The following is a 24760-nucleotide window of genomic DNA, read 5'->3' as shown; positions in this document are numbered from 1 at the left end:
CCCAATGAAAGCTCGTCAGCATCTCAGTGCAAATTTCTCCTAATGAACACATTTCGAACACACACATTTTACGCACATTGTTTGGCTGGAGGACCACATCACAAAATTTGAAGAAGTGGAAATTTAGGAGGGCTAAGTTTCAGTTCATTCGTTCATTCATTCATTCAAGATGTGTGGAGTAAGAGGCAGCTTCTCAGTCAAACAAACCTCCCTAAAATCGAATTTCACCTCCATTCCTAGCCATGGCAGACTTTTTCCCCCTTTTGCTTTTGGGAGCTAGAAACCCTTTGCCAATCAACTGCAAATCACCCAGGTGTGTACATTTCTTTATTTACAATATTTATATCACTGCTTTTTTAAAAAAAGCCTGGCCTCCTGCCCCTCAATTTTCCAAAAGGGAGGCTAGCACATACACCCACCAACTCCTCCTGAATCTACAAGTCCAAGAAAGGCCCTTTTCTGGCAGGATGTTTGAGAAATCCCAGTGAGAATTTATACCATGGGTAGGCAAACTAAGGCCCGGTGGCTGGATCTGGCCCAGTTGCCTTCTAAATCCATACCGGTCCAGGAATCAGGGTGTTTTTACATGAGTAGAATGTGTGCTTTTATTTAAAATGCATCTCTGGGTTATTTGTAGGGCATAGGAATTCATTCATTCTCCCCCCCCCCCAATATATATATATATATATATATATATATATATATATATACCGTATATAGTCCGGCCGCCCACAAGGTCTGAAGGACTGTGGACTGGCCCCCTGCTAAAAAGGTTGCTGACCCCTGATTTATACCACTGATAACCATCTTCAGCTGTCCACAAGTGGGGGGGGGGTCCTATCTCCTCGAAAGGTGTCAAACCTGAAGCTGACCACCTATGCTGTGTTACATGAAAGAGAGAAAAATAATCTTTATTTGCATCAGCCACTAGCCATAGCAATAAAATAAAATAAAATGTACTGTGTTACATTTGGGGAGGCCAGAAACCTGTTTGTAATAACTAGGTCGGCACAGGTAGTTTTGAGCTCTAGAGCTCCTTTTATTTTCAGTACTGTAATTCTACTTTGTGCTCTCAATTTATTTCACACGAGGCACAAATAGTGTTACATTTTCTTGCGTGTGCAATCCAGCCAATGTTCCCAGTGTTTGTTGTAGGAACATCTCATTTCCCCCAACATTCAAACTGCTAAAATAAATTGCTGGGGGGGAAATGTTCTGGACACGCTTGGATACGATGGAAACCTTGTATGTTTTGAATGCTGGGTGGATATTTATTTATTTGCCACATTTAGACACCACCTTTTTTTTCTTCCAAGGAGCTCAGGGTTCTCCTCTTCCCCATTTCATCCTCACAGCAACCCTGCGAGGTAAAGGTTAAGCTAATTGATGGTGACAGGTCCCAGGCCACCCAGTGAACTTCATGGCTGAGTGAGGATTCAAACTCTGGTCTCACAGGTCATAGTCCAGTACTCTAACCATTATGCCACACTGGATAGTGGTGGGTGTTTTTGCAGTTGTTTTGGATTATATTGCATGGAGGGATTTTTTAAATCTAGATTTGATAGATGGCACTTGTGCCCTCACTGTGATCTGAAATACAAATCCCTCTCTCTCTCTCGCTTGCATACAATTTTTTGATTTAGCTGTCAGCCTTCTTCCTCCCAGCCCCACCTTCAGAGGCTATGCATTTTTCCAGCATAGTCATATTCTTCATTTATCTTATGCATCAGCCTTGTCTGTTCTTTGGATGGGCCACTGGCTGAGAGATTCATGCATCATTCCTGCCCTGCCAAAAATGAAAACAGGCGGGCAGCCATCTCGATTGCTGTTACCCTCTAACTGACACACCACCCGCAATACTTTTTCATCTTTTGGCTGCTTCTAACAAGTTGTTGTTCCTTCCCTTTGGCCACTAGAGGGCAGGTTGTTCTGGATTTATTCTAGGAATCTCCTTGTCTGTTGACCGTGCCAGTTTGCAGAAAGGGGTTTGTGCAGATAAGGACGTACCACGCCTCAGCTGACTCAAAAGATGGTGCTGGCTTGGCCTATCAAACAAGGTTGCTTCCATCATCAGTGACAAGATACAAGGCATTTTCATGTCTAAAACTGACGGCTGGTATCTCACTTGCAGCACACAGGGCTTATCCAGACACAGTGGCGTAGGAAGGGGGGTTCAGGGGGTGCGGTTCGCCCCGGGTGTCATCACTGAGGGGGTGACAAAAAAAAACTCCCGCACCCACCGCACGCCCCTTCCTACGCCTCTACAGTGGTACCTCGGTTTATGAACGCCTCCGTTTACAAACGCCACGGACTCAGAAGTGTTTACATCCGGGTTCCGTGGCATCAGATGCACAGACGCGATCAGCACAGCTCACGCATGCGCAGAAGCGTGCCTTCAGGGAGCGAATGCCTCCGTTTACGAACCCCTCCATGGAACGGATCGCGTTCATAAACCGAGGTTCCACTGTACAAGAGCACTCTCCCCTCAAGAGATTTCCAGAAACCAGATGCATTGCTGCCTCCAACTTTGCAGGCAGAGCACAGCCTTTATGGCTAGTTTAGGGTTACCAGACGTCCCATTTCCCGGGGACAGTCCCTGGATTTGCAAATCTGTCCCTGGACAAATTCCGTCCCCAGAATTCATTAAATGTCCCCAGGAAACGTGGCAGCGGCAGATCTCAGCAGCCTGGAGTCAGGCTTCATTGAAAAAAATCTGGTAACCATATCCTAGAGAGGAGCAGTGCGCTGTGCTTGGCATCCCGGTGCTCATGCTTATCCCTCCCCTTTATGCCCCTTTCCTCTTTGGAGCACGCCAGCCACGCTCGGATTCTTTCGAACGCGCCTGCTTATTTCTTCCGCTCATTTTTCTCTCCCTCCCCGTTGCCACCCTCAAGAAAGCTGGTGCCCGAGGTAACCGCTGAGCAGCGCAGCAGCAGCTGCTTCGGATGACGCTCAATGAGCCGAGCGAAGGGGCTGTAAGTTGCTGGGTCCACCAGCGTTACCCTTCGCAAAGTGCCGGTCTCAGGATTGGTGTCCATGCGTGGGGGGAGGGTGTGCATGCTTTCAAATGTGTGGTGCATATGTTTAAATAAACAAAACAAGGATATATTGTTAAGTCGCTTTCAGGTTGTGGGTGCGTGTACCCGAAAAGGCGTCAAGAGCCCCGAATGAGGTTCCCACCCGAGGAGGCAAATGAGCCTGGGAAGCAGCAGCGGCACAGAGGCGAGTTTGGGCAGGAAAACGCAGCCGGGGGCGACAGGGGAGCCTCCTGCCCAACGCTCTGTGGGCTCACCAGTGAAGTGCTCAGAGTGCGGTGCGGCCAGGTGGGGGGCCGGCAAGCAAGGGCAGAGCGGCCTGGCCGGTGGCGGAAGGGACCAGGCAAGGCGAGCCAGGTTTCCGCAGTGAAAGAAGAAGCGGCTGCCTTGAGCGATGGAGGGCCCGCGAGGAGTAGCCGCAGTGGCAGCAATCGGTAAAGCTGTTGGCCTGGCGGTCTCAGCCCACTGCCAAGTGAGCTGCTGCCCGTTTGCTTTTGGTTTTTACCTCACCGCCTCATCCGGCGCTCTCTCGTGAGATTCTTTTTTCTCCAAGTGGGGTGGGGAAAACCATCTAAATACCAAATTATTAAATTTGGGTTTTTCCAGCAGCGATATTCTACCCCAAGGATACGAGAAAGCAAAAACGAACATTTCACAGAGAATCAGAGGTATCGAATTACAAAACCACTTAGCCCAAGGTGATTTATATCCCGTGCCCAGGACAAACAGATTGGCGCCGGCAACTCCCAAATATTGGACAAATTTAGAAAGGCATTTTTACGCAAGGCGAATTTAATGTCATGCCATCTGCTTTATTGGAAGGTAGATACAGAAAGATTCCTCACAGTGAGAGGAGCTGTCCATGTCAGAGCATCAAATAGAAACAGTCGGCCGTGTTCTATTTCATTGTAGATTTCATTCAGATTCCAGAGCCTCTCTCATAACTCCGCTGGTACGAAAAGTGCCAGCCAGGATGGAGGAATACTATTTAAGCTACCTCTTGTCTGACCGAAATTCATATGGGACTAGAAATGTAGCAAGATTTTGTGCAATAACCATAAGTCAAAGAAAGCAAAAGATTACACAGCTACATAAATCATCACAAACTGCTACAGTTCTTATCTAAATCTCTTGTACTTGTACAGTGTTTTATTCCTCTGGTTATGTATTTTAAGTACACTTAATTAGTATACCAGTTGTTAAACCCCAGATTGATTGTTTTTATTGTTTATGTAGAGAATTATGTAGAAATTCTGGTTTTAATATGCTGGCTGTTTGCTGTAAAAAAAAACATTGATTGATTGATTGATTGATTGAGCAAACACACACAGAGGAATCCTTCAAACTGTAGTTTACCCCTTACAAATGTACAATGCCCAGCACCTTTAGCAAACTACAGTTCCCAGGAAAAAAATTTTTGGGGGAGAGTGCTTTAAACTTATGGTGTGTAAGCAGCCACAGATGGAGAACTGGAAAAAGCAAAATTGTACACCACCACCTCTGCGACTCTGTAGCTTCCCAGCACTTCCCAGTGAGTGCAGGCCCTGCCAGTTATTGACAAAGCATCAAATTCCTGACCTACAAGCCGTTTTATGAAATGGAAACCCAACAAAATGTCCTGCATCAGCAAAATTGCCTTCTGTAAACAAGGGGAGATGGTGATGCCATCTGAAGCCTAAGCTCAGCTTCAGAACTTCAGAGCAAGTTACCGGTAACAGCCCCTGGATCTTTAAAAGAGCTTGGAGGAAATAGGAGGGACGGACTGTTGCTCCGTTAGGGGGGAGAAATATCCATTGACAAAAAGAGAGAGAGGAAATTTGCAGCATCAAAAAAGAGGGCACAGATCTGCATAACATTTGCATGTGGCAATTTATATGTCTGGATGCACATTTAGAGTTGCTGAAATTTCAACAGAAAGACATCTCTCCATAATGGGGGAAAGCCTGTAACCAGGTGACCTGAGTGCACCTGCTCAGTGTGCTACCCAGGTGATTCCATTTGAGTGACAACTTTAAGGCCCCGCCCCCATGTCACCCTGCTCTCCCTTTTTCTGGTTCTCTAAATTGTACTTAAACCAGAAAGCCCGTCAAATAGGAGACTGTCCTCTGGAATGTAGGGCGGGTGGCTACCTGACTTTATTTTGAGATTGCTGGGTTGGCTCAGTCAGTAGAGCATAAGACTCTGAATCTCAGGGTTGTGAGTTCAAGACCTGCATCACGCAAAATATTCCGTTGTGGCAGGGGGTTGGACTAGATGACCCTCGTGGTCCCTTCCAACTCTACAAGTCTTTGGTTTATACGCTAACCTACAACAGAAGGGTTGCAATAAATAAGTAAAAAAAATATTTTAAAAAACCCCTGAAATACAAAGGAAAACATAAAACAATGAAAAAGAGGGGGATCCCATATGATAAAATAGAACTCACTGCCTCCCCCTCAAAAAAAGAGAAAAGAACAGATTTAAGAATTAAAAGCCGCCCTAAACTACCTCAGTTAAAAGGCCTGGAGAACAACAATGCTCTCTCCTTGTGCTGAAAAAATCTTGTTCACTAGACCTGACCTTTATTTCTGTTTAGCAAGATTTACATACCAATTACTTTTTTAAAAGTCTCTAAGCAGTTTACATAAAATGGTACAAAATATTCATTTAAAAAGCAGCAATAATTGCAGACTTTGGGCTTGCTTCTCAACTGACTTACTCTTTGCTCCTGACTACTGCCTTGTGCCTCAGCACCTGATTCAAATAGCCAAGTCCTCAAAGTGGGCATACAAGATTACTTAACACCAAATTAGTTACCCTTTTATCTAATTTGCAGAGCCCATCACCCTCACAGTCAGGGTGATGAAAGGCTGCATTTCCCCACCCTTTCAATTGAAGGACAAATGGGCTTGTTAATCGCTCCAAATTAATTAATCATAGGAAGAAGGTAAGATACAGAGAGAGCGAGATTGTGATTCTATGAGTTGCAAGGCCATCTTTTGAACTGCTATTAAGCAGGCTATTCTGCTTGCTTAAGTGTCAACTCCTGCTACAAAATGCATTTCGGTGCTTGTGAACAGCCTGCAGGAAACTGCCTTATAAAAAGCCCCCTGCCAAATAACAATTTAAAAACATTCCAAACAGATTCTTTCTTCCAAGAGGTCACGGGTTAAAGACATGAACAAAACAACTCCTCCAAACACTCTCTACCTCCCCCCCCCAAAAAAAAATTGACTCCCTGGGCAACCCCAAGAAAACTTCACTGTCAAAGACAATTCCAGCCTAGAAAAAGCAAACCGCTTGGGCAATGCAGAAAATCGAGACAGTGAGCTGACAAGGCCATTCAAGGATGAGGAATAGAGGGCATCTTTTTGGCTCAAACAGTCCAATGAGGACAAATTCTCTCTCTCTCTCTCTCTCTCTCTCTCTCTCACACACACACACACACACACACACACACACACACACACAATCTTTTCAACTTGCTATTTAAGAACTATTCATGGGACACAGACTAGGCTGCATTAAATACTTTGCTGAATGTCGGAGACAGCGCTCAGCCTTTCAAGGATTATAGGGTCTTCCTTCACAAAGGAATGGGAACATCTGCTACAGTAAACAGGGTGGGGTGGGGACTTAGTTTGAAAGAATAATTGCAAACTAGAAAACGGCAAAAGAAAAAAAAAATCTGGTTCAGCAAAGCTTCAGTTGTTCAGCAAAGCTACAGTTGTAATAATTAAAAGTGTGCCTCTGAATACATGCAGAGTGGTTCCTCTCACCCAGTGACTAATACTGCAAAGGCCTCCAACACATCTGAGATTAAGGGAAAGGGCTGGCTTCCAAGAAAGCTTGAGATCTAGTAACTTTATTTTGATTAAGGTAAAGGTAAAGGGACCCCTGACCATTAGGTCCAGTCGTGACCGACTCTGGGGTTGCACACTCATCTCGCATTATTGGCCGAGGGAGCCGGCGTATAGCTTCCAGGTCATTAATGGCAATAAACAGGCAAGAGCTTGCCAAGAGAGATTAGCATAGTAGCTAACTTCACCTATCCTAACAGAATAGAGGAACATAAGAAGCTGTTCACCAAGTAGTCGTACCTTGGTTTTCGAACAGCTTAGTTCCTGAACATTTTGGCTCCCGGACATTGCAAACTTGGAAGTGACTGTTCCGGTTTGCGAACTATTTTTGGAAGCCGTGGCTTCCAATTGGCTGCAGGAGCTTCTATTTGTTCTCTGTCGAAATATCATCACCAAATTCAGCAAGAGGGTTCCTGAGGTGGGGGGGGGCAGTCTTTGTTGATTTTTGTATGCCGGCAACCATTTTGAATCATGATGGCAGCCCAAATGCGACTTTGGCATGGCCTTGCCCATTTTTCGGCATAGGTTCTGCCACCTCTCCAGATATCAACTTGGTGCAAGGGTTTCCAATGTGGGGGGCAGTGGTCTGCATCAATGTTTGGATGCCAGGTGCCGTTTTGAATCATGATGGCAGACAGAAATGAAACATTGGCATGACGTTGCCTTTTTTTGCCGTACGGAAGGCAGCTTGCTATGCTCCTTAGTTCTGCCCCCTTCCCATAATCTTCCCCTGCAATATACAGCCATGGGGAGAGGGTCAGGCAACACTCTGCTAACTTGAGGAAGCCGCAACGCAATGCTCAACGAGGCCAGGAAAACACCCCGTGTGAATGGGGCATGCCTCCCCTAGAGTCTCTAGAATTCACAGGGATCTCATGGCAGGTATAGTGATGTGGAAAGAGATGCCTGGAATTTTAAAGTTTGAAGAAAAAAAAACCTGTTTTCTTATTTCTCTCCCAAACGCCAGCACATCACTGCCAGGAAGCGGTAGATGCAGAGCTAAGCCAGTGTCAAAAACATTGCAAAAAGTGACAAAAAGAGAGAACTGCAGTGTGCAGTGCGAGGGGGGGGGGAGGTCAGGGATAAGCGGCTCTGGAGATTCAGCAACAGCAAAAAAAAAAAGCACTGTAAGCTTCTGTGTGTGTTTGTGGAGATGACTCGCATTTTTCTGTACAGGATTTTCATCAAAATATGACAGGCATAAATACACAGAATGCCACCTGAAGGGATATAGGATTGCATATGACATTTTCACCACAGCGTTCTGGCCTCATTCAGCTTGCAAGATTTCACTGCTTTCTAGAGCTGCAGTGGAAAGTATTTGGGGAGGCAGCACTTCAAAATGTTTCATGGTGCAAGCGATGGCTGTAAATATGCCCCAGTAGAAGCGGCTTTCATTCTGACCTGGCAAGGCTCTTCTTGTGGTTGTATGTTCTCCCTTGACCCATATCAGGTGGCCTAAAGGGTGACGCCAAGTATTGGCAGACATGCACAAATTCTCGCCAAGTCCCGCGCAAGTCCGAGCTTTTGCCCAGTGAAGTCAGCCCAGGTATATTTAGCAGTCCTTTCTCGTTCTTCTCGCTGCCGGCCAGACATGCTGTACTTGAATAGCTTTCAAGTTTCAGTTGCCCTCTGACCAGCGGGGCTTCTGCAACAGCAGTGCCAACAAGACAGCTCCCACAGCAGCAAAGAGCTTCTGGAAATTTTCACAAAAGTGGCTCGTTCCTTAATTGCGGTGTTTCATCTGCAAAGCTGAATGCTGCCCAACTTGCTAGCTCAAAATTCTTTGCAGCCCTGTGCAGCTGAACTAAAAAAGAATCTCTTGGTCATCAGTTCCTTTTCTCTAACACTCCGTTTCCCTTTTTTAGACAGCAGCGAGGTCGTAGCTTTTGTTTCTCTCTCAACTCCTCGCTGCTACCTCTGAGTTTTCATTGTGCCCTCATCTTATGTGGCTTCCCCAGGGGAAGAAATCCAGGCTGAGATTATTTTTTCCCCTTTCCAAAGCAGCGCTATGGCAACAGCGCTTCTGAGGCAGCATTTCCCTCTGTTCATGTTTATGTGCTGCCATTAGCATGCAAAGGAATGGCTTGTTTGCACGCTGTAATATTAAAAAGACACTGTTCCTGTGCATCTTTCTACTGCAAATAGTTTCCACAAAACTTGCTCATTCTTTCTTTCTTCTCTCAGGATGCTTGCCTTATTCTTGCCTAGGAAAACTAACATTTATTTTAGAATATATAAAATAAACGCAGTTGTTAAAGCGGTAACACTTGTTGGCATCCATCTATCTCAAGACACAATGGAGTGCGCCTCTGGGGGTGAAGTCATCCCAGGGACCCAGGGCAAAAGCCTGAGCAGCATGTATGGAAGTCCTGGGCTACCCAGATGACAAGACCCCGCCCCCCGGGCCTCACTGATGTGGTCTGAACGAAAGCAGAGCAATACATTTGGCACCAGCTTGGCTGCAGGAGTTGCTGGAAGGAGGCATACAAGGCGCCATCCAATTATTATTATTATTATTTTTAAATCATCTTTATTCATTTTATAGATAGAATACAAAATACAAAAAGAAAAAAGAAAAACACCAGGCACAAAAAAGCACAAAAGGCAAAAAGCAAACAAGCAACAACAAAAAACTAAACAAAAAACAAATAATAATAATACTCTATGTCTTATATCCTCATCAATTCATTTGGACTCCCCCGATTCTTCCCTCATTGGTTTCTTATTTCAATTCTTTAAAAAACAGTTTTCACAACATATCAATTATTTTATAATCTATTAGAATTTCCTTTCTAATTATCCTCTTTAGATTTTAATAACTAATAACTCAATTTTAATATACATACAATTCTAATTAATAATTCCCCAACTTAAATTTTTGTCAGAAATGAAATTCCCCGTTAAAAAAAATTCATTCTCCCCCCCCCTTCCCCTGGACCCAGATTACCCAGAAATTTCAGCAAATTCCATAATTCATGCCAGTGTCGGACTTTCCCATGCAATCCAGCCTATAAACACAATATTATGACTTTTATCCCACACCTACCCTTTCCGCAAGCTTCCAGTCATATTTTTTGAAACCCACTTGTTTCCCCCCCCCTCTTATTACTTCCCCACACCCTTCTTCCATTCTTTTTTCCCAGTGATTTCCCTGCCCACCCTCTCTCACTGGGTGTGCAGAAAAGCCCTCTGGTTCACCATTGAGGAGTTCTTTTTTCAAGTCCTGGGTTTGCCCCACATCTCTCACTTGTGGAGCGTTTTGCCCTCCCTCTTTCTCCTCTTCTTTGCATTTTTGAGATTTTTCAAAATCGTCCTTGTTGTCTTGCACTTGTAGTTCTTCCTCTAGATCCTCGGAGCTGGACTCTTTTCTTTCCTCCTCATTGTTTTTATTGCCGTTTAAGTCCTCTAGTCTTTTATTTATTTGTCTCAATTGCGTATTGTTCTTGTCCAACCTATCTTTAATATTCACGAGTACCGAATAAATCTGTTGGTAATAACAGTCTTGTGTTGGTGTTGAGACTGCCATTGTCCTTGCCTCTCAGACTCCGTGGGAAAGCCGAAGATAGGAAGACCGGATGTGGCAGGAGTCAAATTCCATAATGAAAGCCATTTTAAGTCCAGTTCTGGCTAAATCGTTGATTCATGTATATAACATAGTCCAATCATAATTTCTGCAAAAATTATATATCCATTCGCTGATCGCTACAGGATCCGAGATCCAGTCTCCTGGAGGGTTTTAGAAGTCCAATTCCTGACAAATTAAATATTTCCTCTCAGTTCTCCTGTTAGGGATCAGGTTACTGCGTCGTTGCAAACCAAAGCAGGAGACCGACTTCCGAATTTTAAAGTCTCCCACCACGTCCAATTAATCAATAATATCAATCAGAATTTTCACTCACGTGGAGATCTTGTCCAAATCGTGCAGTTTTCGGAAGGAATCCACCGCTAACTGGGTGAAGGCTCAGGGCTTCGCTTGCAGGAGGTGATGACAGTGCCCAAAATGGCTCCCGTGTCTTCCACCCCGCTAAACTCTCGGGGACTCTGCCGAGCTCCCCGGGCAGCGGAGGAGTCGCGTTATGGAGCGAAAACGCGACTGGTAAAAAAACTGGGGGAAAACTGGTAACCTTACTAAAAGGCGCCATCCAATTAGTAAGGTTACCAGTTTTTTTTCAGTGAATCCGGGGACACTTTTCAACTTCAATGGATTTTGTATGGGGACTGATTTGTAAATCCGGGGACTGTCCCCGGGAAACAGGGACGTCTGGTAACCTTATCTTAGGGACTCCACTCCAGATTTGTGGTGTTTACTCCTTAGCCTTTTCTTATCCCAAACATATTGCACAAGGATTCAAACGGACTATCGTCCGCGGGCTGGACATGGGCGGGACATGCACGGAAGTGATTTCTGGCACCACGCTGCCCATGTCCGGGATGCCGGAAATGGCTTCTGCACATGTCTGCGGCTGCACGGAAGCGATTTTCGGCGTCCCGGACATGGGCAGTGTGGCGCCAGAAATGGCTTCTGCGCATGTCCACGGCTGTGCAGACACGATTTCCAGCGTCTGCACAGGCATAATTTTTGACGCCGCTCAGCGAGTCCCCAAGCTGTGCCAGTTTAGCGCGTGTGGGGGGCTCGCTGAGCGAGCGGCTCGGTTTGCAGGCGGTCTGTGGGCCGGATAAACAGCCTTCGTGGGCTGCCCTATAGGTTAGGATGAGAGTTTTCCTTCTCCTAGATGGGCTGCGTTGTCAGCTTGAAGCCAATGAGAACTGGATAGAGATGGGTCTGTACCAGGCACCCTGCACCAGTTTTGGGGTTTTTGGTTCAGATCACAATGCCTTTCCTAAACAAGGGGAATAAAATACGGTCAGTATTTGAGCATGTGTAGTAGGCCAGACCCATGTGTATTAAGCTGTGTGCTAGACCATGCTAATCCTCTGGAATCAACATGTGTTAAGTGATAATTAAGCCAGGCTGGCCTCCTTTGTGAGGTGGTAGCCTGGGGACTGACCATTAGGACACAAAAACCAGAGGGAACTCTGTGTGAGACACCAAAATAAATGGGATATTTCACTCCACAGATAAAGCAGTATGAGCTAGAAGCTTGGGGGCAGGAGTTATGCAACAAGGAAGCAGAAAGGCAGAAGGCATGGCATGAGGGCTGGTGTTTGCTTGGATCCTAAGCTGCACCTGTGGAGGAAGCAATACCTTCTTGGGGTGTAATGCTGGGAACCCCTCCATTGTAGGCTAGGGTTGCATCTGGAACTCTTGTTGGAGGAAAGACACAGCAGTGAAGTGTGCATTTTGGAATGAGGAACTAGAAACTGGTAACCTGTATAAGATCAATTTCCAAGCATGTAGGTTAGGTATTATTCAGAGAGTGCAATAACAGCCTTAGGCATGCAATGGAAGGCATCCTTTCCTCCCAACTGAATAGCCATTCTCTCAACATTGCAAGCTGTTATTGAAACTCTGAGAATTTTTCTAAGCAACTAAGAATACAGGATAAATATGGTAATCTACCTTGTGAGTGTGAAGAAACCATTCCCTTTATATTCTGGCTTTCACCAAGTGTTGTATGTGAAATGAAAAACAGTGCACTGTAGCAGCCTACTAAATGAAATGTTAATGCAACACAATTTCAGAAGTTTATTAGCAGCAACACCTGCTTCAGCTCCTTTAGTCTATCTCTGTGCAGTCTGAAGGGCAAACTCTGCACTCAAACATGTGCACATTTTCTCCCATTGACCACTGTGCATCACTTTCCCATTCAAGATGTAAGTGTGGGACTCTCAATCTCAGGGTTGTGGGTTCAAGCCCCACATTGGGCAAAAGATTCCTGCATTGCAGGGGGTTGGACTAGATGACCCTTGTTTTGTGATTCTATGATCTCTAAATGCTGGGCATGGAAAGACTCTACCAAAATGTTGGAGAAAGCTCTTCTCCTCTATGGAGAAGGCCATCTTCCTAACAGATTTTATGAGGGCAGAGCAATATAATATTTTTTCCGTGTTTCTCTTTGTGAGATCCTATCTGAAATTTCTCCTGCTACCTTGCCACAGAATTACTTTGGTGACTGACATGCTTCTTTGAGATGGTTCCACACCCCAACTCAAGTACTAGGCTAGTTGGTTCTTTTTTTAAGTCCTCCTGCAGTCCAAACAGTAATAACAAACAGTCCTTGTCCAGCATAGTATTGGCATTAAGGTCCATAATCTCACCAAAGAGGTTGTCATCCTTTATGTACTTGACAATTTGTATACCTCTGACAAAAAATAAATTAACATATTGAGCCCTGGATTTTGGTGGTACAATGACCCCTTGGCCCCCATAAATCCCTGGACTTTGTGTTTTTCTTTCAAACCTATTTCCCCTTGTACTATATTACTTGGACAGCTTCAGCTGTTTGTAGTTGTTTGCTCAGCTGACAGCCTGAGGAGATGCTTCTTACTCTTTCTGATCATAGCATCACAGTGGGCAGGCTGAAGCTGTTATTTTACAGATAGCTACTGAAATTGCAGCATTAGCATGTGGCTATTGCAGCAACTGACCCGAAGCTAACATACTGTTTCAGGTTTACTCCATGTTCATTTATTTTTGAGGCAGCAAGCTTTCCAGAATAACTACGTTGCTTCAAAAATGGGTAAAATCAGGCCTAAATGGTATGCAGTGTCTATGTGGATGGTAATGGTGGGGAGCTTGCCAGTTAAACCCAGCTGTAAAGACTAGGAAGGACCCAAAGCGTGCTGGAATGCATGCAGAATGAGCCAGGTCCGGTGCCTAGCACCTCCAGCTGAGCATTACTGGGTGAGGAAACAGGGCTGGGAATGAGCTCTGCCTGAGGCTCTGGAGAATTGCTGGCCGTCAAAGTAGACAATCTGATCAATGATCTGGTATGGCCTATAAAGTAGCTTCTGGCAAGCAACATAGACACCCATCAGCTTTAAAGCTGCAATCTTATACTAATGAACAATCTAATTTTACATACTAAGCTGCCGTTGTCTACAGCGGTGTTCCTTAAACTGCTTTACACGGCCGCACCATTTAGGCCAGTATTGTCTTGCTTTATGTTCGCTGGCAGTGCCTACAAGTCTTTCCCAGCTCTATCATTTTGAATTATGAGAGCATGTGCTCTATGCTGCTTTAAACAAGTTTTCAAAGTGCTCCACTGAGCCCTGCAAGATAAGCAATCTGAATAATCTCCTACTGCAGGCAGGAGAGTCGAGGCAGGCAGAGCAAGAGCAGCGTTGCCAAAGGAGCTCGCTATGAATCAGGACCTTCCAGGTTCCAACTGTCATTTACTTATTTTATGCAGTAGGAGCCAGCCAGTGTAGCCCAAGTGCTGGACTACGACCTGGGAGACTAGGGTCTGGAACTCACTGGGTGACCTTGGACCAGACACCATCTCTTAGCCTAACCTATCTCACAGGGGTGTTGTGGGGGTGAAATGGGGAGGAGAACCATACACACCACCTTGAGCTTCTGTGAAGATAAGGGTGGTATATAAACGCTAAGAAGAAGAAGACTGTAAAGGATAGCAAGTGGTGGAAACTGGGCCAGAAGGTGTTGAATGGATTCTGGGTGCCTGGGAAGTGTAAGAACGAGGAACAAAAAAGGAAATCAGGTTATATATAGATATAAGTAAGAGATGGAGTGGGGCAGAATTGGAGTGAAGAAGGGGGAAGAGAGCAGAAATAAGGCACTTGAAGCAGCCACTTTTGCTGAAGCAAGCCAGGTCTTGAGTCTGGTCTCTTTCGACTCCAATTCTGCCCCTCTCCCGGCCACTCCATTTCTTACTTCCCCTCATGGATGCCCCAGCCCGTCCGTTTTGCACCCATTTTACAGTCTCCCCTTTCACGGTTTCTCCTCACACCCATTTCACCCTCTCATTCCTCATTTATCACCCAACGCCCCCTGGTTTCCCCTCCCCCACCCCCTTCTTTACCCTACAACTAACGCCCCCATTCTCTCATTTGATCTCTCTCCCCGGTCCCCCGTCCTGAAGCAGCAGCAGCTACTAACTGCCCCCTCTCGCCCTTCCTTCATTGCTCCTCCCCACTACGAATTCAACCCAGCCGCCTTCCCCGCCGGGGCAGGGGCGAACTCGGAAACCCCGTTTACAAGACTCGGGGTGGCGGGAGGAGGGGGAGGGAAAAAAGCGGGACGCAGTCGGTCGCCTCAACTGCTGCAATATCCCTCCGCAACTCACAGCGTAAAGTAGACCCACACAAGGTCTCGCCGTTATCCGGATTGAAAAAGCCAGAATCCTCGTTAGTCTTCATTAATGGGGGTTGGGGAAAACATACAAACCAACTGGTCCTTCCCGAGACTAGCAGGTGGGAGGAAATGGCTGGCGCTGTGGTGGACTTGCTCTTGCTCTCCCTCCCCCCCTCCCACGCTGCACTGCAAGTTGCTTTCCATAACCCTCCGCAGCGAGAGGAAGGGGGAGTAAAAGTAGTTCCGGCTAACGGGAAGGCTATATAAAGCCGGCGCCGCGGAGGCGCTGCCTTTTCAGTTGAGGAGAGCGGTGGTTATCGGAACATGTCAGGCGGCTCCGCGGATTATGGCAGGTAAAATGTGGCGCGCGGGGAAAGGGAGGCGCGGCCCTGCGTGCCAAGGGCGGCGTCGGGCTATTTAAGGCTCGAAGCGGAGGCGTCGGTAGTGACGGGAGAAGCGTTTTCGAGGGCCGGATTACGTTGGACAAGCGGGGCAACAAGAGGGACGCGTGATGGTCGCCGCGCTGCCTCCCAAGGCCGCTGCGGCTGCCGTCCTCTTCACCCTCCCCTCGCTTCGTAGATCGAGGCCCCGCTCTTAAAACGTCTCAAATCTGCCTCCCTCTCACGGAGCGACGGGGCCACCTTTCCCCGCTCTCCCCTCTTTAATGCCTCGAATAGTACAGCCCGAAATGTTTGGCCCCCCCCGTCATTTCATGATTGATGCCCTTTCCCCGAGTCTCAGCTGCGCCGCATTGGGGAACGCCCCCCCCCCACTTTTTCAGGGAGGCCGCGTGGTTTCGTCCAAGCGGCGGCCGGGAAGACTGCCTCTCCGAGCGCCCCTGCTTCGGAAGAATCCATTTTCACTCGATCGAAAAGGGGGGGGGGTGCGGCTCGCAAGCTGTTATCGTCGGTCGGCGGCCTCGCCAGTCCCCGGCGTGTCCTCGACTTGCGCAGTCGAGGCTCGGGGGCGGGGTTCTCGCGAGATTTCGGCGAGAGGGCTGAGCAGGGGAAGGACGGGGACGGGAATGCACGGAATGAGAGTGGGTTTCGCTGATAACGCGGCACGTGCCCTGCCTTCATTTTTCTTAAATACCCCCCCCCCCCCGCACACCGCCTTGCAGGCATTGTACCTGCTTGTCAAGAAAGCTTTCCTTCCATGCAACCTGTGCTGACTGAAGATAAATGGAGTAGCGCCTCTTCCACGTGTAGGCCCAGGATCTCCGTTTAACGCGAAAATGTCTCTTCCCCACCCCCAAAAAATCCCTCCCTAATGCAATGCATATTGTTGATGTCAAATTTCGCTAGAAAACGACTTTAGCTTACTATAGTCGGGGCTGCAGATCTGGATTGCGGTGGGGGTGATCTGGATCTGCTCAACCTAAAATGGCGGGGACAAACACTTTGCAACAGTGAAGCAACCTCTGAGCATTTTTTTGAGATGGCAGGTAACATGCTTTCTTTGGAAAGCAAAAACTCCTACCAAATTTTCCTTAGTTTAGAAATGACTTTGTATTCCTGATGGCGGCCTGTATGCAGCACGTGCTGTGTGTGGCCATGTGATTGCCATGTGCCAGCATCATACTACACAAAGACTTCAGTTCTGAGTACCACTGCGTGTTTGATTTCTGGTGTAAATAGAAATTAAGAGTTTAGGCTTTATCATGAAGACTTTTATGTATTAAGTCTTTAGTGTATAATGGTGGAGCTCGCATTGTGCAAAAGTAGGTTGAGTGAAGACTTGCCAAGCATCATGCAGAAAGTCTTGGGTCTAAAAACCTCCATTTCACAGTACACAAAGTAAATTTCTGACAAAGCAATAAATGTGGGTGCCCATCCTGAATTATGAGATTGCATTTATCTGGGTCTTCCCATTTTTGCTTTAAAAATATACATACTGAAGGGTTTGAAATACGAACAAAACCAAATCCCTGATTCTTTTTAATACCTTTAAGGATGATTTTTAAAGAGTACACTGAGCAGTTCAATAATGGTGATATTCAAATAATAAACTGCTTAGAGTAAACCAATTTAAATTACTGTCACTGATTTAGTAGTCACTAATTTCAGTTGGTCTGCTCTGAATAAAAGTTGATTTCCAACTTAAGTTGGCAGTTGGGAGATGGCAGCTGTAACTTTGTTGGTAAGATGTGCTCTGGAGTAATTCATCACAGTGTTAGTATTGGTATTTAATTTAGGTTTGCATCCATAGACTTGCTAGTTTGGCTGATAGCTTTGGCATTTTTATTTAAACAGAGACCATGGCCCAGAGGGAATGGACCCCGATGGCGTCATTGAGGTTAGTATTTTCATTTATAGTTCCTTTAAAATGTTGATAGGGATGACTAGTGAAGTAAAACTTTTTTTTTTCTTTTGCAGAGCAACTGGAATGAAATTGTTGACAATTTTGATGATATGAACTTAAAAGAATCCCTCCTCAGGGGCATTTATGCATATGGTTTTGAGAAACCTTCAGCTATTCAGCAGCGTGCTATTATTCCATGCATCAAAGGTAGGCTAATAGTAATGTGCTTATTATTGGTAAGTCCGAAATACTGTTCTTGGCTTGAGTTCCCAGCCTTGGGGTGGAAGTAAAACACATCTTTCCTTGTAAAGTGAGATGATGGTATACCATCTTTCGGGACTGACCTGAAATGGAGATAATTTGTAACTGCTGATCACTTGAAAAGGAAATAACAGTTAAACTGAATCCTTGATGTGTTGTGTGGGAGCAGTAAATATCTATCCTTTTTTTAGGGTATGATGTGATTGCTCAAGCTCAGTCAGGTACTGGCAAGACAGCCACATTTGCTATTTCCATCCTGCAACAGTTGGAGATTGATCTCAAGGAGACCCAAGCACTAGTATTGGCCCCAACCAGAGAACTGGCTCAACAGGTATCGATAGTGTAGTTAAAAGCTGCTTACATGTTGCATAGGTTTCAGGTTTCACAACTGTAGGACAGTTAACATTCCTTGCAGGGTGAGTTCTTATCTGGGTTATAAAAATGAAAACAGGCCTCTGTCCCACTAACTTTTCTTCTTTGAATACATGGAGAGAAGTCAGCTGGGACAATGGGCCTCTGAAGCTGTGATGAAGTTGGGTAACAGCTGTGTAGGAGTGATGAAGGGGCATATGCACAAGTCTCCATTATACATTTTAATCTGAATTTTAAGCCTTTGTGAAAAAGGCACTCTTAAAATGCATGCAGTTGTGCAACATGGAAACTGCAGTGCGCATGTGATCAGTTGATTTTTCTCTGTATGTAATTTGTACTGTGTGTGCTTCAGTCTCTTAAATCTTCTGTTTTGAACAGCTTTTTTGTGGCACTACACACTTCCATTAAATTCTAGTTCTTCTGAATAGAACATTCAATATAGCAATAAACATTTAAGACCAACATAGAACTTCTGGAGAATTTTATAGTTTGACTGAGTGCATAACAACTTTAAAAAAAATTGAAACAATTGTCCAAGTGACTTAGGGGGAGGGACCTATGCATTTGCTGTTAATACAGTTCAACAAGATCTTACTGAACTTTGAGTTGAATTTTACATAATTTCTCGTGGAAGACAAAGGCAGGATACCTCTGGTTATGTTTGCTGCGGGTTGCGTATTTTCAGCTTAAGAACGTGGCAGACCCGGAAGTGTTTACTTCCGGGTTCCGCTGCATGCGCAGAAGTGCCGCTCCAGATACATTTCTGGGTGAGAACGGCACCCCAGAACGGATCAAGTACGTATCCAGAAGTACCACTGTATTTGAAAGAAAATTAAGCATTGAGCAGCAATCCATAACTTGTTTCAGGGGAGGAAAGGAGTCTAGAATGGTTGACACAGCATCAGTTACTTTTCAGTTTATATGATTTTGCTTAAGTTAACAGCTTTAAATATAGCATTGCCAAGAAAGTTATCTATAGCTGGTAATTTGCAGTTCTTAAGTGGATATACCAAGGTGTTTGATAAATGATAGGTGGTCATTTGTAAAGAACCTGCCAAGTTTTCACCTCTGAGGGTCATTTATTTAAATGTTGCCATAAAGTTGTACTGTACGTTGTACATTGAAACAATGTGTCCCAGGTAGCTTCTAGTTTTAAAAGGCACTATAATGCTTCTGCATGTGTGCTGACTGGTAGCTCTTTTCTGTTCCAATGTGCAACCAAAACTAATCTGCAGTTCTACATTGGGAGTACTTTATATCCCTTTGCAAAACCAAGGCTCCCCTCAGTGCAGAAGAACAAATCCTTCTCTGTAGTAAACTACCTGACTGAGGACAGCTTCAAATGTATTACATTTCTTTTGGAGATAACATTTATGGATAGGAAAGGCATTGCAAGCTGCATGTAAAATAATCAAGTACGAGTTGCATGTGTCAGTCACTGCACACAGTATAGATTCTTCGGGAAGCTGTGGCTGGTGAATTAAGTGGAGCAATGCTTAATAACCTTCTAATTGAGACATATTATTTCAGATCCAAAAAGTTATTCTGGCTCTTGGCGATTATATGGGTGCAACTTGTCATGCCTGCATTGGTGGCACAAATGTTCGCAATGAGATGCAGAAGCTGCAAGCAGAAGCTCCCCATATTGTGGTGGGAACTCCAGGACGTGTGTTTGACATGTTAAACAGGCGTTATCTGTGTAAGTAGTAAAGTACTAATTAAACTCTTAGTGGGAATGTGTTTGAACAAGCAGTGACTAAAATATCTGAATAGGTGTTCAACTGAATAGGCAGAAGTTCCAGACGTAAGAATCTGCAAGATTGGTAGTTTAACATTTTTCCTGCTGAAAAAGAAATCAAAAGCATAGTTTAAAAGAACCGTTACAATGCTTCCAAAATGTTTACTTTTCGTTCTAGCGCCTAAATGGATCAAAATGTTTGTATTGGATGAAGCGGATGAAATGTTGAGCCGGGGATTTAAGGATCAAATCTATGAAATTTTTCAGAAATTGAGCACAAACATTCAGGTAAAAGCAATCACGCAGTGACAATCGCCATTAAATTTGACTGCATTGTATTAGTGCAGGTAAAGTTACAATGTAGCTGCGTAGTGCTGTATTGTCGTTCCCCCTGCACAAAGCAAAATTGTCTCTTTTCTATCCTTGTCTGTTTTGATTCCACGGCAGACAAGGACGCTTGGTTTCATACATTAGCTCTCATTGACCAGCTTATTGAGCAATTTTAGACCAAACCACTTAAAAGAAACTCCTTTCTTGTTCAGGTTGTGTTGCTGTCTGCCACTATGCCAATGGATGTGCTGGAAGTGACCAAAAAGTTTATGAGAGATCCTATTCGTATTCTTGTGAAGAAAGAGGAATTGACCCTTGAGGGTATTAAACAATTCTACATTAATGTGGAGAGAGAGGTAAGGGGGAAGTTTAATAATCTTGAACAGGCATCCCCAAACTTCGGCCCTCCAGATGTTTTGGACTACACTTCCCATCATCCCTGACCACTGGTCCTGTTAGCTAGGGATCATGGGAGTTGTAGGCCAAAACATCTGGAGGGCCGCAGTTTGGGGATGCCTGATCTTGAAGGCACTTCTTGTACAAGCACTGTGCTAAAACCACAGAAGTTGGGGTTACACCTTGGCTTCTGTAGTAATGCTAGCACGGTACACACAAGAAGAAGAACAAATGCACTGGATCAGTAAAAGACTTGGGTGGACCTCTTTCTTAATGTCCAGTGTCCTAGTCTGGAGTTTTGGTGCAACAATGTCTAGAAATACGAGTAACCTTTAAGATTCTACTTTTGAGTTTTATGTGTACCTCATGTAAATTGTGTGTACATGACAATTTCCCTAACTTTACAGGAATGGAAGCTTGATACTCTCTGTGATTTGTATGAAACCCTGACCATTACGCAGGCTGTTATTTTCCTTAACACAAGGAGGAAAGTAGATTGGCTCACAGAGAAAATGCATGCACGAGACTTCACTGTTTCTGCTCTGGTAAGTGTTGATACTGAAGATGCATTGCATGCTATGGTAATTGAGAAGCAAATACTAAGGTGCAGTGTCATGGAAAGTGGCATTCCTTGTCCTAATGGCATGGTATTGCATACTTGAGTGGTGAAATTTGAGAACTTGAAGAGACTTCTATACCCCTTGGAAGCAAGGTTCTTCTTTGGCTTAACTTCATTCTGAGGTTTAAACATGCTACATTTTTCAACGCCTCTGTACTTTCCAGTATACCTGCCTATTGCAGATAATAAATTATCAGTTATCCGAGGAATAGTTTAGCAAAGTTTTGACTAATTTATATTTAAAAGGCCATTAGTTAAAATGGAGAAGCCTATGGGTACTTCAGAAGTTGGTTAACGAGCTTTCTTTATCCAAACAGCATGGTGACATGGACCAGAAGGAGCGAGATGTTATCATGAGAGAATTTAGGTCAGGTTCAAGCCGTGTCTTGATCACTACTGATTTATTGGTAAGTATCCATGGTCCCTGCCTTTTGTGCATACTTACCCAAAGCTGTTCTGTTTGGTGCAGGTTCTTGTAACCTGAGCTACTCAAGCTGTTGGAAGAGTAAAGGCCATGCTCCACTATGGACTTGCATTATTGTAGTTCATCACTATAACATGGTCAACAAAGCTATAAATATACTTTGACCCTCGGGGAAGTTTCTTTGTGTTTATAGTAATTTATTACTCTGGTTTATAGGCTCGTGGCATTGACGTGCAGCAAGTATCGTTGGTTATAAATTACGATCTGCCGACCAATCGTGAGAACTACATTCACAGGTTAGTTGAATTTCCACCGAGTTTCCATTCCGAAGCTTCTTCAGAATCTGCACACCCTGAACATTTGTCTTGCTTTCTTGCATCATATACCACTGTGTGTGTGTGTGTACGTACGTACACATAGTGTTGTGAAGATGGGAGGGGCAGAGCTTCTTTGTTAGCCAATGAAACAAAACAGTGGGAAAACTTGTTTGTATTAGAACTTCAGCAATTAATTATTGGCTTTCAGGATAGAGCTGCTGAATTAATGTTCTGTGGCATGTGTTGTTGAGTGCAAAAGTTCTATGAAGAACTACTACTGTTGTATTGTGATTAGGAAAGCAGATGTTTATGTTGTTTCCAAAGTTGCTATTAGTTTTCCTTCCTAGAAGTAAATATTTTGCCTCTTTCAGCTTGTTCTATTGCTTTATTGGAAGTTTCTTTGTGCCAATACCTTCACTGCTGCTCTTTGGTTCTTCTTACAGTGGGATTCTTTCTCTGGTGTCTTCTAATAGCTTTCAGTTTATCTCCCTAAACTTAGCTATTTATCATAGTGGCTTTCTCCTCTAAACAAAGTAAATTGTACCTTGTTACTTGATGTAAAAAAATACAGGAGTCGCTAGCCCAGTTGATGACGGGATGGTGCTCAGAAGCGACGTTGGCGTAATTTAGGACGTGGATTCGTAAGCGGCACACTGTTTCAATAAAGAGCGAGTTGGTATTTATATACTTTTCTTTTGTAATGATTGTTGTGAGCTATGTTTTGTCCTAAAAGCTCTTAATGACTTGGTCAGGTGAAAGCAGAAGCTGTGGGTTTTGTTTTTGTTAAACGTTCTATCTCCAGTGTGCCCTGTAAATGATACTGCAAAAAGTGGTCGTAAGTTTTCCCACTGAATAAATTTGTGTCCTTGAAGAAGTAAATGTAATGTTTGGCTTCAAGGGATTTGATTTGGAAAATCACGTTGGTTTAAAAAAAGGTTTGTAATTTGTAGGCTGACATCAAGCTCTGTCCATGTTCAAAAGCAGATAGTGTGAGCTTATAACTTGCCTGAGTTATCCAGGGGTGGGGTGGGGTGGGGGAGGTAAAGTTATGTTGGGTATAACGTGGCTTGTCTGTGCTGCCAAAACCTTTCTTTACTTGGTATCTGCCAGTACTCAAGAGAGTAAAATCTTGCATATGCTTTCGGCACAAAAGAATAACAGTGCTATAGTACAGCACAAAGATGTGTGACATTAATCTGCCAGTGAGTACCACTTAAAACAATTTCTGTCCCTGGAAACAGGCTATTTAAAATGAGTTTAAAAGTAGCTTCTTCATACTCTTTTCCCTGTTCTGTGCAGGATTGGCCGCGGTGGTCGTTTTGGCAGGAAAGGTGTGGCTATAAACTTTGTCACTGAGGAGGACAAGCGGATCCTTCGGGATATTGAGACTTTCTACAATACTACAGTGGAGGAAATGCCAATGAATGTGGCTGACCTCATTTAATCCCTGGGATTGAGATGTTTTTGGAATGCAGTGCTCGCTGTTGCTGACTAGGCGATCCACAAAGGGCATTGTGCTTCTTTCTTGGGAGATATAGTGAATCTTGTCTCAATGCTCATTACGGATCAGAAATACAGATTTTTGATAAGCGAAACGACATTTTGTCGTGAGCTTTTGTGGGGAGAGCCTTTGGCTTTCTCCTCTTTAGGGTTTTAGACTGTTGGGGTTGGGTGGAAAGTCATGGGGTCTGTAAATTTTTTCTTCATTAGAAATTTATTTCCTAGTTCTGTAGAAGTGGTTGTGCTAGATGTTCTTTTTCATTTAATTATTTACTTATGGACTAAAAGGTATAAGCGCTGCATAAAATCAGCCAATTATGTTAAACTGGCATACCTACCTTTATTGTACATTATAGTTCTATATTAGACTAAATTGGCCTTTCAAAATGACTAAAATGCATTTTTGTTTGCTATGTATTTATTGAATAAAGTATTTAATTAGTGTTAAGTGTGATCTGGACCCTGTTGCTAAACCTCGGCAAGCAATCATTACTATTGTCTTAGGGTTAAACCCATTAAAATTGCTATTTGCACATGTCTTAATGAAGTTTGAATGTTCAATAAAATGCTTATATATTCACTTGACTGAGCTGCAGGCTTTTTTGTGTTAAGACTTTTACTCCTTGGTGGTGGTAGGCCTGGTTTTGGTGTATTGGTGCTGTGTCATTCAGTAGATCACCAGTTTATCTCTTGTTCCTTGTTCAGCCCAGGACTTGCGTCCTTTCCGGCTGCAGTCATACCTCGGTTTACGCTCCGGTTTGAGTACTTTCAGTTTAAGTACTCTGCAGACCCGTCTGGAATGGATTAATTCACTTTCCATTACTTTCAATGGGAAAGTTCGCTTCAGTTTATGAACGTTTCAGTTTATGAACAGACTTCCGGAACCAATTGTGTTCATAAACCGAGGTACCACTGTATATGACTTGGGCTTAAGTTATAAAATACAAAATACTGGAGCAGGTAGATTGTTGAGGAAGCTGGTATGTTGGCCCATAAATCACACACAACCTTACAAATTTTAGGAGTCTTACTTAAACCAATGCACCCAACTATGAGTTCTTGACGACAACAATCCTTACCTTCCCATCCCATGTAATTGACAATCTCTACTTTGAGTTCTGTATGTGTGCCTTAGATGGATTGTTACTACTTTCCTCAGGAGAATAGCAGTGCAGTGGTACCTCGGTTTGCGACCACAATTGCTTCCGGGGAGCAACTGATTTTAACTGATTGAAATAGGTGTTTTGATGCTATTTAACTTGTGGTTCTTTATACCCTGCACTTTTGCCTCACAGGGACAAAAACAAGTTAAATAGATACCCTAAGATTTAGTAAAAAAAACATGCAGTTCGTTGCAGTACTGAGCCCTTTGCTTAGAAACAAGCCTGTTCCCAAGCTGTCTGTAAATAC

The 24760-nt window shown here is 44.3% G+C and overlaps 1 protein-coding gene and 3 non-coding genes across 7 annotated transcripts; all 4 read left to right on the top strand.

Annotated features, from left to right (window-relative positions):
- The first annotated feature begins 15382 nt into the window (after positions 1 to 15382).
- Positions 15383 to 23930, top strand: EIF4A2 (eukaryotic translation initiation factor 4A2). 4 transcript variants are annotated; one of them, XR_004693658.3, is made up of 12 exons: positions 15383 to 15445; positions 17345 to 17387; positions 17468 to 17600; positions 17846 to 17985; positions 19557 to 19725; positions 19943 to 20052; positions 20307 to 20450; positions 20898 to 21035; positions 21427 to 21516; positions 21750 to 21829; positions 22422 to 22522; positions 23150 to 23930. XR_004693658.3 is itself a non-coding variant. In XM_035132812.3 (11 exons), exons 1-11 carry the CDS (start codon positions 15417 to 15419, stop codon positions 23292 to 23294), a joined length of 1221 nt encoding a protein of 406 aa, XP_034988703.1. In that variant the 5' UTR covers positions 15383 to 15416; the 3' UTR covers positions 23295 to 23930. The 4 variants fall into 4 exon arrangements, 2 of the variants coding, with proteins under 2 accessions (XP_034988703.1, XP_088525356.1); XR_004693657.3 differs by having other exon boundaries at positions 22422 to 22526; XM_035132812.3 differs by lacking the exon at positions 22422 to 22522.
- Positions 17702 to 17772, top strand: LOC118094123 (small nucleolar RNA SNORD2). The gene has a single exon (XR_004693732.1). It is a non-coding gene; the product is annotated as a small nucleolar RNA SNORD2 (small nucleolar RNA).
- LOC118094111 (small nucleolar RNA SNORA63) lies at positions 20106 to 20235 on the top strand. Its single transcript, XR_004693720.1, has one exon. It is a non-coding gene; the product is annotated as a small nucleolar RNA SNORA63 (small nucleolar RNA).
- On the top strand, positions 20624 to 20802 carry LOC118094121 (small nucleolar RNA SNORA81). Its single transcript, XR_004693730.1, has one exon. It is a non-coding gene; the product is annotated as a small nucleolar RNA SNORA81 (small nucleolar RNA).
- Positions 23931 to 24760: the final 830 nt, after the last annotated feature.

This window comes from Zootoca vivipara, chromosome 5 (genome assembly GCF_965207765.1).
Source record: "Zootoca vivipara chromosome 5, rZooViv2.hap1.1, whole genome shotgun sequence".
Classification (NCBI taxonomy): domain Eukaryota; kingdom Metazoa; phylum Chordata; class Lepidosauria; order Squamata; family Lacertidae; genus Zootoca; species Zootoca vivipara.
This window is presented reverse-complemented; position numbering and strand designations above follow the sequence as displayed.

Excerpts from the sequence above, each read along its gene's own strand:
- EIF4A2 (XM_035132812.3), top strand. The coding sequence starts at position 15,417 with ATGTCAGGCGGCTCCGCGGATTATGGCAG. Across the intron at positions 15,446-17,344 it reads GGCTCCGCGGATTATGGCAG|AGACCATGGCCCAGAGGGAA; the intron begins GTAAAATGTGGC and ends TTATTTAAACAG. Across the intron at positions 21,036-21,426 it reads ACTTCACTGTTTCTGCTCTG|CATGGTGACATGGACCAGAA; the intron begins GTAAGTGTTGAT and ends TTATCCAAACAG.